The 17568-nt window shown below is 41.0% G+C and overlaps 1 protein-coding gene across 2 annotated transcripts in view; it reads right to left on the bottom strand.

The window, feature by feature from the left end:
* Positions 1-10777: 10777 nt before the first annotated feature.
* Positions 10778-17568, bottom strand: part of LOC106611884 (uncharacterized) — a 30651-nt gene continuing 23860 nt past the window's right edge. The window contains exons 8-10 of one of the 2 annotated variants that reach the window (XM_014212519.2): positions 17235-17567; positions 11280-11393; positions 10778-11174 (exon numbers count right to left, since the gene is read on the bottom strand). In XM_014212519.2, coding sequence (XP_014067994.2) covers positions 11161-11174; positions 11280-11393; positions 17235-17567 — 461 coding nt within the window. In that variant the 3' untranslated portion in view covers positions 10778-11160. The remainder of the gene's footprint in view (positions 11175-11279; positions 11394-17234; position 17568) is intronic. The other variant, XM_014212520.2, reaches the window with a different exon arrangement.

The following is a 17568-nucleotide window of genomic DNA, read 5'->3' as shown; positions in this document are numbered from 1 at the left end:
GGTCCAAGTCTGGGTTTAAGGGTCTCTTTTCCTAGCTTAAACGTATAAACATTCAACATTGGCCATGCTGTCAATCCAGCATGACTTCTGCCACGTTCAAAACAACTGGAAACTCAGAATTGGGAAATCTCAGACTTCAGTGAGTTCAGGAAAACTGAGAACTCAGAAATCGTGACGTCAGTGATCTTCAGGTCGGAGCTCTGGAAAGAGGCCCGAGTTCCCAAAACTTATTTTCCCAGTCGGAGCACCATAAATCCAGAGAACGACAGACTTTGATGACAACATTTTCCCACGAATGACCGCTGCGCTACCTTCCTGTTCAAGTGAGCACAACACAACAAGATGAGTCCAAAAATGTCTTGTATGCTGCTGCATAAATTATGGAATATGCCAGGGAGATATGTATACTGTAGCTAAGAAAGTAATACTAAGTGTATGTTGTGTAGTGAGCTGTTAATTTGGTCCCTTTCCCCCTCATCATTTAGCCTACTGTTCTGACTTGGTGGTGCACATGTAGCCTATAGCCTGTTTTAGAGAAATGTCATCATGGAATATTGTAAGAGCTTCCATTGTCTGCTTATATGTTCCCTTTTGTAATGAACACTAGGGGAGACAGAGAGCTGGTTTCAAGTGCAGGGCGCAGCAGGTGTTTATTGCAAAGGACCACAGGAGGAGGCAGGTAGCTGGGTCCAGGGGCAGGCAGAAGGTCATACACAGGAGGAGTCAGGTAGCTGGTTCCAGGGGCAGGCAGAAGGTCATACACAGGAGGCAGGTAGCTGGGTCCAGGGGCAGGCAGAAGGTCATACACAGGGGGTCCCAAAGGGTGACAGTACAGGCAGGGAAAAGGCTAGTAACGTAGCCCGGGAGATCAAGCAATAGGTATATAACAGGAAATCCGAGGCAAAAAAAGGCAAAAAGGCGTCGTTAGTGAGGCAGGCAAAAACTATCATACATGGGAGAAGAAAATCACTGGGAAAACTAGAACTCTGAAAGACGTGTGTCACAAAACAAGCAATACCTCATAGTGACGGGGTGCAAGAACTGAACTACACAGTGTGTGTAAATGACATACAGGTGTGTGAACAGGTGATCAAAATTCAGGTGATTGGGATTTGGAGAGTGAGAAGCAGACGTTACAAAAACATGTTAAATCAATAACAGAAGGACTCACTAGGGCAAATGCACACTGTTTAGTTGTTGGGTTGTTCATGTATATTTCATAAAAATATGTACAGAAATATGGGAACGCTAGATACAATTAGTTACAGTAACAAATGAAGCAACAAATCTTTAATACTATGTATAAAGACCAACCCTTCACAACCTGGCCTACATCGAAGAACCTCTCTCATTGGCCAAGCTGTATTCCAGCATACACAGTCTCCTCCCACCCCTCATGTCTGTCTCTCTCTGTGGTTGGTCTGGAACCCTTCAATACTACTACCTGTCCATACTCCACATCCTCTGGAACCTCCCTGTGTTTCTCCATCTTCTTTAGAATATTGATGTCAGCATGTTCCAGTTCTGGACTCTCATCAGCATCTGTGGGGAGATGCAACATGAGTGTTTGGGGAAAAAAAGGGTAGGATACTGCACAGATCGTTTATTGACATTTAACATTTGGGGGTATGTTAGTTGCCTACAGAAGCACTATGGTTGGAGTGTGGGTATAGTAGCTATAGATCACTAATGTATCAAAGGTCATCCAATGTCATGAGAGGAGTTAGAAATAGCATCCAGTCACCTAAGGTACTTCACATACACTTGGCTTATCTGTAGATCTGGAAATAGCCCCGTTGAAACGTATCTAGGCAGTCCTAAGGTGAGCTACAACACTGACACAACAGTCACATGAGCTGACTGAATGTGGTAACCATCTGGGTATTCTATATAGTAATCTTTGAGGTTTACTAGATTTGCTAGACTGTCACCGAGTTGGTATGGTTTGGTATGGTTTGGTATGGTTGGTAAGGTTTGGTTTGGTTTGGTATGGTTGATATGGTATGGTTTGGTATGGTTGGTATGGTATGGTTTGGTATGCAATGGTTTGGTATGGTTTGCTATGGTTTGGTTTGATATGGTATGGTTTAGTATGGTATGGTTGGTTTGGTATGGTATGTTTTGGTATGGTGCGGCCCTGTTTATAGCTGATGAGGACACCCTGACTGAACTCAGGCCACCGTTACCAGGCAACTGTCACGACTTCTGCCGAAGTCGATGCCCCTCCTTGCTCGGGTGGTGTACGGCGGTCGACGTCACCGGTCTTCTAGCCATCATTGATCAGTTTTTCATTTTCCATTGGTCTTGTCTTGTCTTCCTACACACCTGTTTCCAATCCCATTAATTACATGTTGTGTATTTAACCCTCTGTTTCCCCTCATGTCCTTGTCGGTGATTGTTTGTGATGTTATGTTACGTGTGTTTTTGTATCGGTGTGCGACGGGTATATTTTACCCATGTTATTTTGTACTTTGGTTTTGGAGTTTGTTTTTTCATTAAATACTCCAGATTAACCAATTTGGTTTCTCCTGCACCTGACTTCCCTGCCCCCTACATACACAATTATGACAGCAACAACACCCACAGAGCACAACAACAGAACTCATCTACAGGTGGTAACACAGAAGCACATACAGCATGCTGACCACTTCCTTTTTGAGAACATAAGTCTAGCATCCTAAACTGAAGGTCTAAGTTATTCTTAAACTCCTACTGGCTGTTTGCATTTAATGATTCCATGGCTTTTAAGCCCCTTATACATATAGTGTTGTGTTATATAGTGGGATGGAAAAATATTATTTGATCTACTCGAAATACTCCATAATGTCAAAGTGAAATGAACATTTTACATACATTTTTTTTCAAATTAATAAAAATGTAATAACAAAAATAGTCACTGTGTAAGTATTCACCACCTTTGTTTAGGCAAGCCTAAATTAGTTCAGAAGTAAAATGTGGCTTAACAAATCACATATTAAGTTAAATGGACTGACATATTAGGTGTTGACATGATTTGTAAATGACTTCCCCTTCCTCTGTCCCCCATACAGTCAAGTATTGAATTTCAAGCACAGATTCAACTACAAAGACCAGGGACTTTTTCGAAAGCCTCAAAGACAGGCAGTGATTGGTACATGGGTAACAATAACAAATCAGACATTGAATATATCTTTAAGAATGGTCAAGTTAATAATTATGCTGTGGATGATGCATTAAACCACCCAGACACATCAAAGATGCAGTAGTTCTTTTGAACTGAGCTGCAGGACATAGGCTTTCAACAAATTGACAGGGGTTTCATGCTTTTTATATCTGGGAGTGGATTCATCTTTTTTTTAATGTTCTTCCACTTTGACATTACAGAGTATTTTGTTTAGATCATTGACCAAAAATTACAATGAAATCCATTTTAATCCCACTTTCTAACACAATGAAATGTGCAGAAATCCAAGGGGATGTAGACCTTCTATAGGCACTTGTAAATCTACATGAATGCACATGTGCTGTGTCTCAGCATATTGTACTCTCCTATGTTACATAATTTGTTTCAATTTGACAGTATTTCCAGACATTTAAGGAAATGGTTACTAGGTCTAAGGAAGTAGTACATATGATCTCTGCATGGAGATGTTGATGGTTTACCTGGCAGTATCATGGCTACTTTGATCTGCTGCACCTTATTCCATTTGTTTTGTAATTGGTCATTTTAATAGATAGGGGAAAATAAAATCAATCAATCAAATGAATTTATAAATCCACCTTCAAGAAGAAAAAAAAAAAACTTAATGCGATAGACCATATATATATATTTTTTAAGGTGGATTTAGTTTTTGCCTGAGAAATGTGGAGTGGTACGAGTTCCATTCAACTATGGCTCTACATAAAACTGTAGATTTAAGGCGATTTTTCCTTGCCTTGGGTTCATAGATGCCCTGAATTTACTTGTCTGGTTTGGTGGTTATACGTGTTGCTAGTATGTACTAAATGGCCTGAAAAATACTTTTTTTTTTTTTTTTAAATATAACATTCCTGAAGAAAATCAGAAGACTGGATAGTCATTTATTTTCATTGTGAAGCCATCAGAGATTCGGATGCATTTGGATAATATTCATACGGCTAGAGCAATGAAGAACTAAACTGTCAGACATGTATTGAGCGATTTTGATCTTTTTTATATCTTTCCTTGCTGCAGAAACTTCCTGTCAACCATACTCTTTAACCAATCATCTGTCATTTGTAATTGTAGAATGCCCTTCTTTGTATGCATGTTAGAAACCCGATATCAGACCATTACATGAGAAATAATCCTTGAAATAATCCTCTTCTTGAACTGCACTGTTGGTTAAGGGCTTGTAAGTAAGCATTTCACAGTAAAGTCTACACTTGTTGTATTCGGCGCATTTGACAAATAAAGTTTGATTTGATGTGTACAGACACAATTTTTTCCCAATAATTTTCTTAACACAGGCAGCAAGCGTATAGGACGACTATTAGGACCAGTGAATGCAGATGTTTTATCCTTAGGTAGTGGAATAACCTTTGACTCTTTCCAGACTTCTGGGCACACCCTATACATCGAGCACTTATTACAAATATGAGAGATTGGGGTAGATATTTGGTCAGCTGTAACTCTAAACAATTTGCCGTCAAGATGATCTGTACCAGGTGACTTGTCATCCGAAAGAGACAACAGAATCCTTCTACCTCTCCCTTTCTACTTGGTGAAATTCGAACATGCATTGTCTCTCTCTCCTTCATGATACAATCTTTTATATGGGTATATGACATGGAGCCATCAGTTGTAATCATAGCATTCCTCAACTTGTCCACTTTGACTGTAAAATATTCATTAAAGTAGTTTGCGATGTCATGTGGTTTTGTAATAAATATACCCTCTTATTCAACAAAAGAGGTAGATGTTCGAATTCTTACCCATAATAGCATTCAACATTCTCCACAGTTTTTCCCATCACCTTAACTTCATCAGTTTTGTGCTGATAGAATCCCTTCTTCTTTCCTTTGTATAGCTTGATCGCAAGATTTCTAGATTTACAATAACTTTGCTTATCAAACAGAGTAACAGATTTGTCTGCGGCTTTTTTGGCATCGTAACGTTGAATCATTGCATTTCTTAGCTCATCAATCCATGGGGCACCGTTTGACCTCACAGTGTATTTTACCTTAAGGCCTTTGGTATTTTAGTTTTCCTAGTGAGTGCAACCAAGTTATCATGACTACAACCTAGTTCCACTGATACAGCTTTTGAACAATGTTCAGCCATGTTAGTAAAAATGTGATCGATACAAGTTGATGATGTGATATTGGACCTTTGGCTGAGGAAAGAGAGAGAGAGAGAGTTTGCAGAGCACATTTTGAAGGGGCTGTGTTGTCTACCATCACTCACTTCCGGAAGTTTACTCGAAAGACAAGTGAACGATCCCTTCACTTCATTTTGTTATAACATCTTTGGTCTGACAGACGTTCGCGTGACAACCAGAATGCATTGTATGATGTCAACAAGCATGGCGCGACACATAGCTGACAATTAGCTTAGCATTAGCTCATTGTTATCAGTATAACCTTGAAAAAATTATTTTACACACATCATATGTGTCCATTACAATCTACGCAAGAATCGGAATGCATAATTTTTTTTTTTATTTTACCTTTATTTAACTGTTCTGGCTGGAGATGCACAAATGTCTGCCTACTTGATCTGGAGAAACACTGGGTAGTGCTTGGGCTCTCATCGAAGAGAAGTTTGTCCGGCTCAGTAATGATATTTGGAACTCAAGCATGAAAAGCTTAATATGGAATGTAGATTATTTGAAATGATGAGTGCTTCTTACAGTCACCTTTTATGTTATTTATGAAAATACTTTTCATTCAAATCATATGGTTTGGTTTCAATACTTAAAAACCAAATGGTAGGTCCATGTAGTCACAACAATACAGTAGATGGATGTTGGATAAATTGTGATTTTATTGAATGGCCCAAATTTGGAGCAGAGTTTTATTTATTTTTGTTGAGCGAGGAGCAGTTATTAGCGGAGCAATGAGCAAGATTTTTTGACTGCTCAACTCTGTTCACATACTCTGCTTCGTGGCAAGCAACACTGAACCATGCATAAGAGCACCAGCTGTTCCATAGCAATGTGAGTGAGACCATTGAAACAGGTTAACATTCAGGGCCAGACAGATTACCAGGGTCCATAGTCAGAGCATGTGCTGACCAGCTCGCAAGTGTCTTCACTGACATTTTCAACCTCTCCCTGACCGAGCCATTAATACCTACATGTTTCAAGCAGACCACCACAGTCCCTGTGCCCAAGAACCCCAAGGTAACCTGTCTAAATCACTATCGACCCATAATACTGGTCATGGCTCACATCAACACCATCATCCCAGACACCCTGCACAGTACACACTCCAATTCACATACCACCACAACAGATCCACAGATGACACAATATCTATTGCACTCCACACTGCCCTTTCCCACTTGGACATAAAGGACCACCTATGTGAGAATATTTTTCATTGACTACAGCTCAGCGTTCAACACCATAGTGCTCTCCAAGCTCATCACTAAGCTAAGGACCCTTGCACTGAACACCTCCCTCTGCAACTGGATCCTGGACTTCCTGACGGGCTGACCCAGATGGTGAGGATAGGCAACATCAAATCCACCACATTGACCCTCAACACAGGGGCCCCGCGTGGCCACCCACGACTTCAACACCATCATTAAGTGTGACGACGACACGACAGTGGTAGGCCTGATCACCGACAACGATGAAACGGCCTATAGGTAAGAGGACAGAGATGTGGCAGTGTGGTGGCAGTGTGGTGCAGGTGTAGTACATGGGGATGTTTCAAACATACTACTCAGCATTAAGTGTCCCGCTTGCGTAGACTCATTAGCTAGCTTTGAGGTGGCACGGTTGGCTAATATGCTTGAGGGAGGACAGTCAAGAGTGTTGGTGAGGAAAATGTCCAGAGGTCGTGTCGGGTATGGGCCGAATCGGGAGGAAGTGGTACTCGGTACTGTACTTTTCTATTATTTCTCTATTTTGTTTCTCTCTGCATTGTTGGGAAGGGCCCAGGTGCATTTCACTGTTAGTCTACACCTGTTGTTTACGAAGCATGTGACGAATACAATTGATTTGATTTGTGAGGGAGAACTTCATTTTAAGAAAGTGTTCATGCTGTTTATTTCTCATGAGAAAAGTCTTCAAATGCAATTTGGTTCCCTATCCTTTGAAAATGTATTAATGGTATTGCTAATTCATATCTCGCAACTTAATGTTTTTTTATTTTTAAATGCCAATACCACATAAATATGTATTAGAAGTCAATGAATGAATACAATGAAAGAGCAAAGGACTTTGTGCTTTCTTGAAAAGGGTACATATATTTTCTCTCCATTCCAGTTTCTTGTCAAGAATCACTCTCTACCAGGCACTAATCACATCAGACCACAGAACTGGTTACGTGAGATGTGGTCTATGACATTGTGATGTTTGACTGACTACACCTCAACATTGGTTCTTCATGAAGAGAAGTGCTAGTCTGTGTGATAACATTTCTTTCAGTGGGCCAAATAGAAAAGTCAGAAAACCCTGCACATTGTCACTTAGTTTATTGTGCTTTAAACAAACAGTAGTAGATAATGAAAAATGAGGTCCAGAATGTTTCAAACAGTAGTAGTAAATGAGAAATAAGGTTTAAAATGCATAAACAGTAGTAGATAATGAAAAATGAGGTCCAGAATGTTTCAAACAGTATTAGATAATGAGAAATTAGGTCCAGCATGTTCAAAAGGTAATAGATAATGAGAAATGAGGTTCTAATGTTTTAAAAGTTGCTTGCTTTTATTTCTGTACATTAAAAATCACACAAATACATCAAATTAAAACATGATCTAAGATGACGCCAAAGAAGATGGCTGATGTTTTAAATGCTCCTAACCAGCTGTGCTATTTTGTTAGTTTGTGTTGTTTTTAACATTTTTTTACTTATTTTGTACATAATGTTGCTGCTACCGTCTCTTATGACCAAAAAGAGCTTCTGGATATCAGAACAGCGATTACTCACCATGAACTATTTACCACCACAGACCGATGCTGGCACTAAGTGGTCAGGGACTTTAATACAGGCAAACTTTAATCGGTTTTACCACATTTTTACCAGCAAGTCAAATGTGCAACCAGAGGAAAAACAACTCTTGACCACCTTTCCTCCCCACACAGAGATGCATAAAAATCTTTCCCCCGCCCTCCATATGGCAAATCTGACCATAATTCTATCCTCCTGATTCCTGCTTACAAGAAAAAACTAAAGCAGGAAGTACCTGTCACATTCGTTGAAATAATGATCGGACCAAGGCGCAGCGTGAGTAGAATTCCACATAATTTATTAGAAAGTGAAACTTTAGAAAAATACAAAACAAATAAAGAATAAACGAACTGTGACTACAAAGCAACTACACATAAACAATATTGTATAACCCACAAGTGAAAAACAAGCTACTTAAGTATGATCCCCAATTAGAGACAACGATTACCAGCTGCCTCTAATTCGGAATCATACAAATCACCCAAACATAGAAAAACTAAACTAGAAACCCACATAGAAAATAATATCTAGACAAACCCCCAGTCATGCCCTGACCTACTCTATCATAGAAAATATTAGCTTTCTATGCTCAGGACGTGACAGTACCAGTGACTCGCTCAACACAGAAGTGGTCAGATGACGCGGATGCTACGCTACAGGACTGTTTTGCTAGCACAGACTGGAATGTGTTCTGGGATTCATCCAATGGCATTGAGGAGTATACCACCTCAGTCATCAGCTTCAACAATAAGTGCATCGACGACGTTGTCCCCACGGTGACCATACGTACATATCCCAACCAGAAGCCATGGATTACAGGCAACATCCGCATCGAGCTAAAGGCTAGAGCTGCCGCTTTCAAGGAGCGGGACACTAATCCAGATGCTTACAAGAATTTCAATCAGATCAGCATAGTCCCTGTGCCCAAGGAAGCGAAGGTAACCTGCCTAAATGATTACTGCCCCGTACCACTCACGTCAGTAGCCATGAAGTGCTTTGAAAGGCTGGTCATGGCTCACTTCAACAGCATCCTCCCGGATACCCTAGCCCCACTCCAATTTGCATACCGCCCCAACAGATCCACAGATAACGCAATCTCAATCACACTCCACACTGCCCTTTCCCACCTGGACAAAAGGAACACCTATGTGAGAATACTGTTCATTGACTACAGCTCAGCGTTCAACACCGTAGTGCCCATGAAGCCCATCACTAAGCTAAGGACTCTGGGACTAAACACCTCCCTCTGCAACTGGATCCTGGACTTCCTGACTGGCCGCCCCCAGGTGGTAAGGGTAAGCATCAACAAGTCTGCCACATTGATCCTCAACACTGGAGCCCCTCAGGGGTGTTTAATTAGTTCCCTCCTGCACTCCCTGTTCACCCACGACAGCATGGCCAAACACGACTCCAACACCATCATTAGTTTGCTGACGACACATGCTTGCAGACGTGGTATGCCTGATCACCGACAACGATGAGACAGCCTATAAGGAGGAGGTCAGAGAACTGTCAGTGTGGTGCCCGGACAACAACCTCTTCCTCAATGTGAGCAAAACAAAGGAGCTGATCGTGGACTACAGGAAAAGGTGGGCCGAACAGGCCCCCATTAACATCGACAGGAATGTAGTGGAGCGGGTCGAGAGTTTCAAGTTACTTGGTGTCCACATCACCAACAAACTATCATGGTCCAAACACACTAAGACAGTCATGAAGAACGCACGACAAAACATTTTCCCCATCAGGAGACTGAAAAGATTTGGCAAGGGTCCCCAGATCCTCAAAAAGTTTTACAGCTGCACCATCGTACGGCCCTGGGGCCAAGCTTCCTACCATCCAGGACCTATATAATAGGCGGTGTCAGAGGAAAGCCCATAAAATCATCAGAGACTCCAGTCACTCAAGTCATAGACTGTTTTCTCTACTACTGCACGGCAAGCAGTACCGGAATGCCAAGTCTAGGACCAAAAGGTTCCTTAACAGCTTCTACCCCCAAGCCATAAGACTGCTGAACAATTAATCAAATGTTCACCAGACTATTTACAATGACCCCCCTCCCCCTCCATTTGTTTTGTACACTGCTGCTACTCTCTGTTTATTATCATGCATAGTCACTTCACCCCTACCTAAATGTACCGGTACCCCCTGTATATAGCCTTGTTATTGTTATTTTATTGTGTTACTTTTTACTTGAGTTTATTTGGAAAATATTTTCTTAACTCTTCTTGAACTGCGCTGTTGGTTAAGGGCTTGTAAAGTAAGCATTTCACGGTTAGGTCTACACTTGTTGTATTCGGCGCATGTGACAAATAAAGTTTGATTTGATAAAGTTACAGAAGGAATGAAAGTCTGTTACAGTTCCCTATTTAAAAAGCCTTTCAACTCTCATACATTTCTGTTCCTGTATATCACAAGCAATAAAAAACGAAACCCTGCCATGTAATCAATACACTGTAATATGCACGCCTTTAACATTTTAAATATACTTAACACTAGAAAAGCCTAGAGGGACCCCCTTCAAGCCAATGATGAGTCTTTCAGATGTCAACATTCTAACAGTCTAATAAATAAATGTCATGTATGATATTGGTAAAATAATAATTTGTTTGTGTTTAAGAAGGTAGCATTAGAATATGAAAGAAAATGTATTTTCAAAAACAACTTTTTCATTAGTTTATTTAACAGTATGAACAAAATTAAAAGCACTAAATCACTACAATTCAAGATTTAAAATCCATCAAATAAACATCATCACATAGATCATTCACTATTCATGTTGTTAAGGGCAGGTCTGAAGGAACATAATTAAAATAAGAAAATAAAAGTCAAAAGAATAGAATGGCATTTTTTTTTTGGTTTAAATACATTACTGTGCTTTGAGTTTCAAGATTAAAAGAGTGATAAGCAGTATTATATCATCGTTAGTCATTATTTCATAAGGTAATCTCAAAGTCTGGTTGATTCCCATAGCAACTCTTAGGACATGAACACCCTCCTCTGAGTCCCACCATGATCCACCTGAGAGACTTCATATTCCTCTGCTTACTGACCATCATCTGGAGAGAGAGAGAGAGAGGGAGAGAGAATTAAGCAGAATAAAATGATCAAAAATTAAAACAAAGCTAGACCTTAATTGAAAGGTATAATGCATGGTTACTGACCTTGTTCTTGAGGACAGGTTTTCTTCTTGTAGAACCAGTATGATCCCAGACAGATTGTCAGCAGAATGAAGACTTCAGCAAGTTGGAAATAAACAAACACATTGAACCCAGATCCTGTGGAAAAGAGAGACAGAATAACATATAAATTAAGAGGGGAACAGTAAACATGTCATCTCCCACGAATTATTCAGTCTCTTAGCTAATCCACACCCTATACTCCATGTAATGCACCAAAGAAAAACGCCACCTGCTTGAGAAGAAGATTTTGGGTCCAGTTATCCCTCTCACGTCACCTCCTATTCTCTAGGTGTGAATCACAAATTTCATTTCAATACTATAGCTCCCACCTTGGGCCAATTTGTATATATTTGTAAATGCTGGATCTCTATGGGAAGACGCATTTTACACCCAAGTTTCATAAAAATCGGAACAGGGCTGTCTGAGATATCGCGTGTGACCAACATGCTGACCACACCGCCCACGTGTTGAGGGCACGAGCACTGAAAAACAAACATACAGTACATGTTATCAAACCCTTTTATCCACTCGTGCGCATCAACGGGCGTCTGCATAGCCAGACGCTAAAATAGAACTTTGTTCTAACTTGTTTCTATTTTAGACACTTGACGCGCTGCAAGTCCCCAGTAGCAGTGTGTGGGTAAAATCACTGGGGAAGCCAAGCCAGAAAAAAAGCCATATTACAATCTATGTGTTGCGATAATTGGTGTTTGCTCTATAACCTGTTACTTCATATGCCTTGCTACCATGATATACTGTATAAGAAGACACAGTGGCAGAACAAATTCAACAACATATTTGTTTCATCACAAAACCGGACAGCAACAGCTGTCTGGTGAAATCCACAAAGAATACAGCATGGTCAAGCAAGTTTCCAACATTTTCGGACTACTAAACAACTATTGATTTAAAACCAGAGAGTTAACGCAAGTCGCAAAGAAAACAAGAGCAGCCTCCAATTTTCCAGCACCATTTCAACATCATCAAATCACCTATGCTTAGTCTAACACAGTGACAACTAAAAGATGCCAAACACAATTTAGTCCGATTAACCTAAGCTAAATATGATGTGGCTGTCCATGGTTCTGATTTCTATATGTGTGTGTTTGTGTGTGTGCAAGTAGAAAAAACATGTTGAGTCACCCTACTTGCAGAGAAATGGCAATGCCATCCATCCTCCTCTCTTTCATGTTAACGAAACAGTTTATCTTTGTCATACAGTACACGCTTTTATTTTTTGTTGTCCTAGGCTACCTTACGAAAATGCTTGCTTGCATGGGCAACATTATCTACTTAACATTAGCCTTCTACATCTAGCTACATACTGAACTTCCATCCTCTCAGGCCAGGGACAATTTATGGTTGTATCAGAATTGCCGTTATAATCATTGGCCAGTATGGAGAATTAAGAAAAACCACAGGTCCAAATCCCTATCTCAATGAATGGCTAATTTAGGAAAGGGACCATTTTAACTAGCTAGCTAGCCAACAGAGGACAACAACACAACAAAATGCAACATTTCAAGTGGTTTCTGCTCTCGATGCGATGTTATAGGAGTGAAGCCAAATCCAAACTGGCTAATATTTTATACTTTTTTTTTTACTAAGGGTGGCCAAATACTCGCTGGCTTCCCTTGCATTCAATGCTACAAGCGGCAACAATGTCACACTCTTTTTAACCAGACTGCATCGGATAGATAGCCAACACATACAGAGACAGAGGGGTGCTGTTACCCTTGCGTGGATGCTTACTCTGGTGAGATACTATTAGCCTCTTGCAAATTTAAGGAAAATGTTGAAACACAGAGAGACGAAATAGTAATTATTAGTTTTTTTCTTGGTAATTTTTTGGGGGAAGACTGACTTACCGTGGCATCCATGAATACAAGCCACTACAAGTCTCACCTCTCCCTTCTACTCATTGTTTTTTACGATCATATACCCATGTGGACGATTGAAAGATAAACAAGGTCCACACTCCAGCAGGGGTTGGAAAGTAAATTATTTTCCAATTGTTTCATTCTGAACAGTACCATTATTTTTTTTCATTCCGTTCAGCTGTTCCGACCCAAACAATTAAGTTCTGAACCGGTTCGAACCTAAAAACAGTAACGGTTTACATTGTTCCTTTCTGTTCCTTTATAACCCTCTGAAATTGATTTTTTTTACATTTAGCTCAACATTAAATTACTTCACCAATGGATAGAGCAGCTTGCTATGGTGCGGGCAAGCCATGCACATTCATTGGACAGACAAGTGTTGTGTAGAGTGCGAGATGCGACTGAAATTTCATTGGTGATGAGAGCACTGGGAATGAAGCGCTGGGCATCTTATTGTTATGACATGCATTATCTGAATTGGGCCCTCAGAAGTATACCTTTGGAGGAGTGGCTTCTATGAAGGAACTTTGAATATCTTTTAACTTAGAGAGTTGGCTTAACTAACATTGGACTAAAGCTAGCCCTTGATTATAACTCTCAGTTCCATTAAGGTACACATAATGCCACCTAGAGTTTGAGATCTAGACCAGAGCTTGCTAAGTTAGCTAGCTAACAAGCTTGTGTGTGCAGAGCAGCACCAGAATTAAAATTAAAATACATCTTACCTTAATTGTAGTTAATAAATCCAATATGAAACGTGATAACAATCGTATCCTTAACTAGCATTGAAAAAGTGAATCCATTCTTCTCTAATTAAATATCTCTCACCCTAATTTCTGAATGAGGCTTGTAACGTCAGTAGTTAGAGTAGACTGTGCTTCAGAAGGAGGGGGAAGGGCACACTGGCAAAGATTTTCAACTGGCAGGCAGGCAGACACTGGAATAAGTTTCTGAGTGACAAAGTGAGGGTTTGCTGTGTTTTTTGCGGGACTGGAAAAATGCAAGTCCGTGGGTTGCCTACTTGGCAGCCTACCACGATGGTAACCATTCAGCCCCTCAGTAACCCGGCGGGTAGCAGCACCCTCACTCCGGTTTCCCGGGAACCCCGCTTACCTCCCCCGGAGCGCTTTGATGGAGAATCGGGCACCTGTTGGCCGTTTCTCACTCAGTGTTCCCTCGTCATGTAGCTGCAGTCTTCCTCCTTTCCTTCGGACCGCTCTAAGGTAGCGTACCTCATCACACTGACGTCCAGGAGGGCCCTCGCCTGGGCTATGGCTGTTAGGGAACAACAGTTGACCATTTGCTTCAGTCTGGAGGAATTCGTGGCGGAGGTGAAAAAAGTTTTGAGTTTCCGGTGTCCGGGAAAGAGGCTGTTACTCCAGCTTCGGCAGGACTCCCTCAGTGTAGTAGACTATGCTGTGGATTTCCGCACGCTAACAGTGGAGGGTGCCTGGAATCCAGAAGCGCTCATCGACACATTCCTGCATGGATTATCGGAGGAAGTAAAGGATGAGCTTGCAGCCTGGGAGTTACCACCGGATCTCGACTCACTCATCGCTTTAACCATCCGGATTGATTGTCGGCTACGGGAACGTAGGAGGGAGAAGAGGTCTGATTGCAGTCCCAATCACTCACTCAAGGATCCTACCTTGCATCTGAGGAACTCCGGAAGTTCCCAGCGTCTACGTCCCCGAGAGGATCCGAGCTTACCCAAGTTCCTATAAGAGCCTCCGAAGACTTCCGATTCACCTCTTACCGAGCCGATGCAGCTCGGCAGGGCTAGGCTGTCTCCTGCCAAACACGTACGCAGACTTGATACCCAGAGTTGTCTGTATTGTGGTACTGCCGGTCATTTTGTGTCTACCTGTCCCTTCAAGAGACCAAGCTATTTGTTGGAGTGAGTACACTGGTGGGTCTTAAAGATAATTGTTCTTCTCCCCTTACTCGCCCCTCTCTCCATGCCAGCTGTGGGGCGACCAGTCCAAGTCTCTCCAGGTACTCATCAACTCGGAGGCTGATGTGAGTCTTATGGATGGGTGAAGTTGGAGTTGTGGGTCAAGTTGGATTTGTGGATGCGCCTGGTAGTAAAAAGGGGTCTTACTGGAGTGAACAGCAAAAGGGACAGAGTGGAGAGAGGTCAACAAAGAGTAACAAAAGGCCTTTATTGGTTTAACCCTCATCGACGACATGGAGAAAAGGTGGGATGTCTCCACACGGGAGCTATTTTTGGATCCACTGCAGAATCCAATGTATAAGGCCACCATGTCGGTCTGAAGATATGAGGATATCCGTCGCTACCTGAGGCTTGATGACAAGTGGACCAGAGTGTTGAGAAGCAACGGACGACCTGGCAGCCTTCCGGTATGTGTGGGACCTTTTCCTAGCAAACTGTAGAGGAAGGTTCATCCCCAGTGACGCAACTGTGGATGAGCAGCTTTCCTCCAGACGTGACGCTTGGCATTCCGTCCAAAGACTTCAATCTTGGTTTCATCAGACCAGAGAATCTTGTTTATCAATTTTTTTAATTTAAAAAAATTTTTTTTATCATGGTCTGAGTCCTTTAGGTGCCTTTTGGCAAACTCCAAGCGGGCTGTCATGTGGCTTTTACTGAGGAAGGGCTTAAGGCTGGCCACTCTACCATAAAGGCCTGATTGTTGGAGTGCTGCAGAGATGGTTGTCTTTCTGGAAGGTTCTCCCATCTCCACAGAAGAACTGAGTCAATGTAAAGATGTGGGGTGATGAAAGAGAGCCATGTCACCACCATTCAGAGCAGCCATGGCCAGAAGAGGAAGAGGTGCCAGCTCTGGCCAAGAGAAAAGGATAGTAAAGTCAGCTGCTGGTGTTCTCAGTGCAACACACCCATCTGCAAAGAGCACAGACACATGCTTGTTGTTGGTAACAAATGCATGGACCAAGACAGCATGACTAAGCATCACACAGACGCACACTTTGTTCCTTTTAGTGTTCATGTATTCTAAATTCACAATTGTTGGTGTTGTCGTTTATATTGATGATGAACTTTGGATTTTCCAATAAATATTTTGAAATATTATAAAACATGCTTAAGGTGGTTTTATTTTGTTCTTCACACTAAAAGGTTGAATGTGAAACTTTGATTGTAAGATTGATTGTAAGAAAATGATGCTAATATTTTCAATTGCTGTTATGAATTTTCATATGTTATCATTGTAATGACTATCAAACTGTTGAAGAGCGACAAAAAAACATTTCAAACAATAAAATAATTATTGAAAGGTCCAAATCATCAATCAAAATAATTATGTTCCACAAAATGGATAATATTTTAGACCCATATAAATAAAACACAGATATTACATTATCAGGTAATTTTGACCCAGCATATGCATTCTTGGGGCGCCATGTTTACTATGCATCCTAGGGTTAAATCTTTCAAAAGTAGAGGACTTTCAGGACCATGTCTTGTTACACTACAGTTAATCAGGAGATGAAGAAGGCGTTGTCATGGTACTCTGGACACATTTTTTTTAGGAATCACAGTTTTGAGAGAAATATTCTTTAAAGTCAGAAAGGGCAACTGCAGGAAACTACATGAGCTCCTTTAATAACAGTTATTATACATTTTTGACCGTTTTTAGAATTGTAAACACTTTTTTGAAATTGTGATCCTTTGCTCTGGACAAGGGCATTTCCTGGCACAGAGCCCACATAGAAATGAATAATATAAAAATAATTGTCCTTGTAAAATTCCCCTAAATGTCTTTTTTTGGCTCAAAGAATGATAACTATTTATTTTTTTTGTTTCCCTGGCAGACAAGAATTGTCCCAACTTTGAAGAATCCCTATATATTTTGGGGCGGGAAGTAGCCTAGTGGTTAGAGCGTTGGTACAGTAAATGAAAGGTTGCTAGATCGAATCCCCGAGCTGACAAGGTAAAAATCTGTCGTTCTGCCACTGAACAAGGCAGTTAACTCACTAGGCCTTCATTGTAAATAAGAATTTGTTCTCTACTGACTTGCCTAGTTAAATAGAAAAATAGTCATTGAGCTATAGTTTTTAAAGGTGGTTAGCTCCTTACCTCCAATTATCAGTTGTACTCCTCCGGTGCTCAAACGTGTTCCATGTGAATCATAGATTTCTAAGAGATATTCACCAGAATCACTCTTTTCTGTGTTAGATATCCTAAATGTCCCGTTGTTGATAAAGAACTCTGATCTTGCTTTAATGGAGTCATGGAATCTCACTGTGTTGTTTTTCATTGTGAATATCTTTATACTTGCACCAGTGGGGTCTTTTCTGAATACGAGTTCAGACCCTGTGGCATTATTCATCAGCTGAAGATAGACAGTTTCTCCCAGAGCTCCGTGACATGACATGTTCTGTCTAGCATCACAGCATTTCTCCTCCATGCC

This window comes from Salmo salar, chromosome ssa09 (assembly GCF_905237065.1).
Source record: "Salmo salar chromosome ssa09, Ssal_v3.1, whole genome shotgun sequence".
NCBI lineage: Eukaryota > Metazoa > Chordata > Actinopteri > Salmoniformes > Salmonidae > Salmo > Salmo salar.
This window is presented reverse-complemented; position numbering and strand designations above follow the sequence as displayed.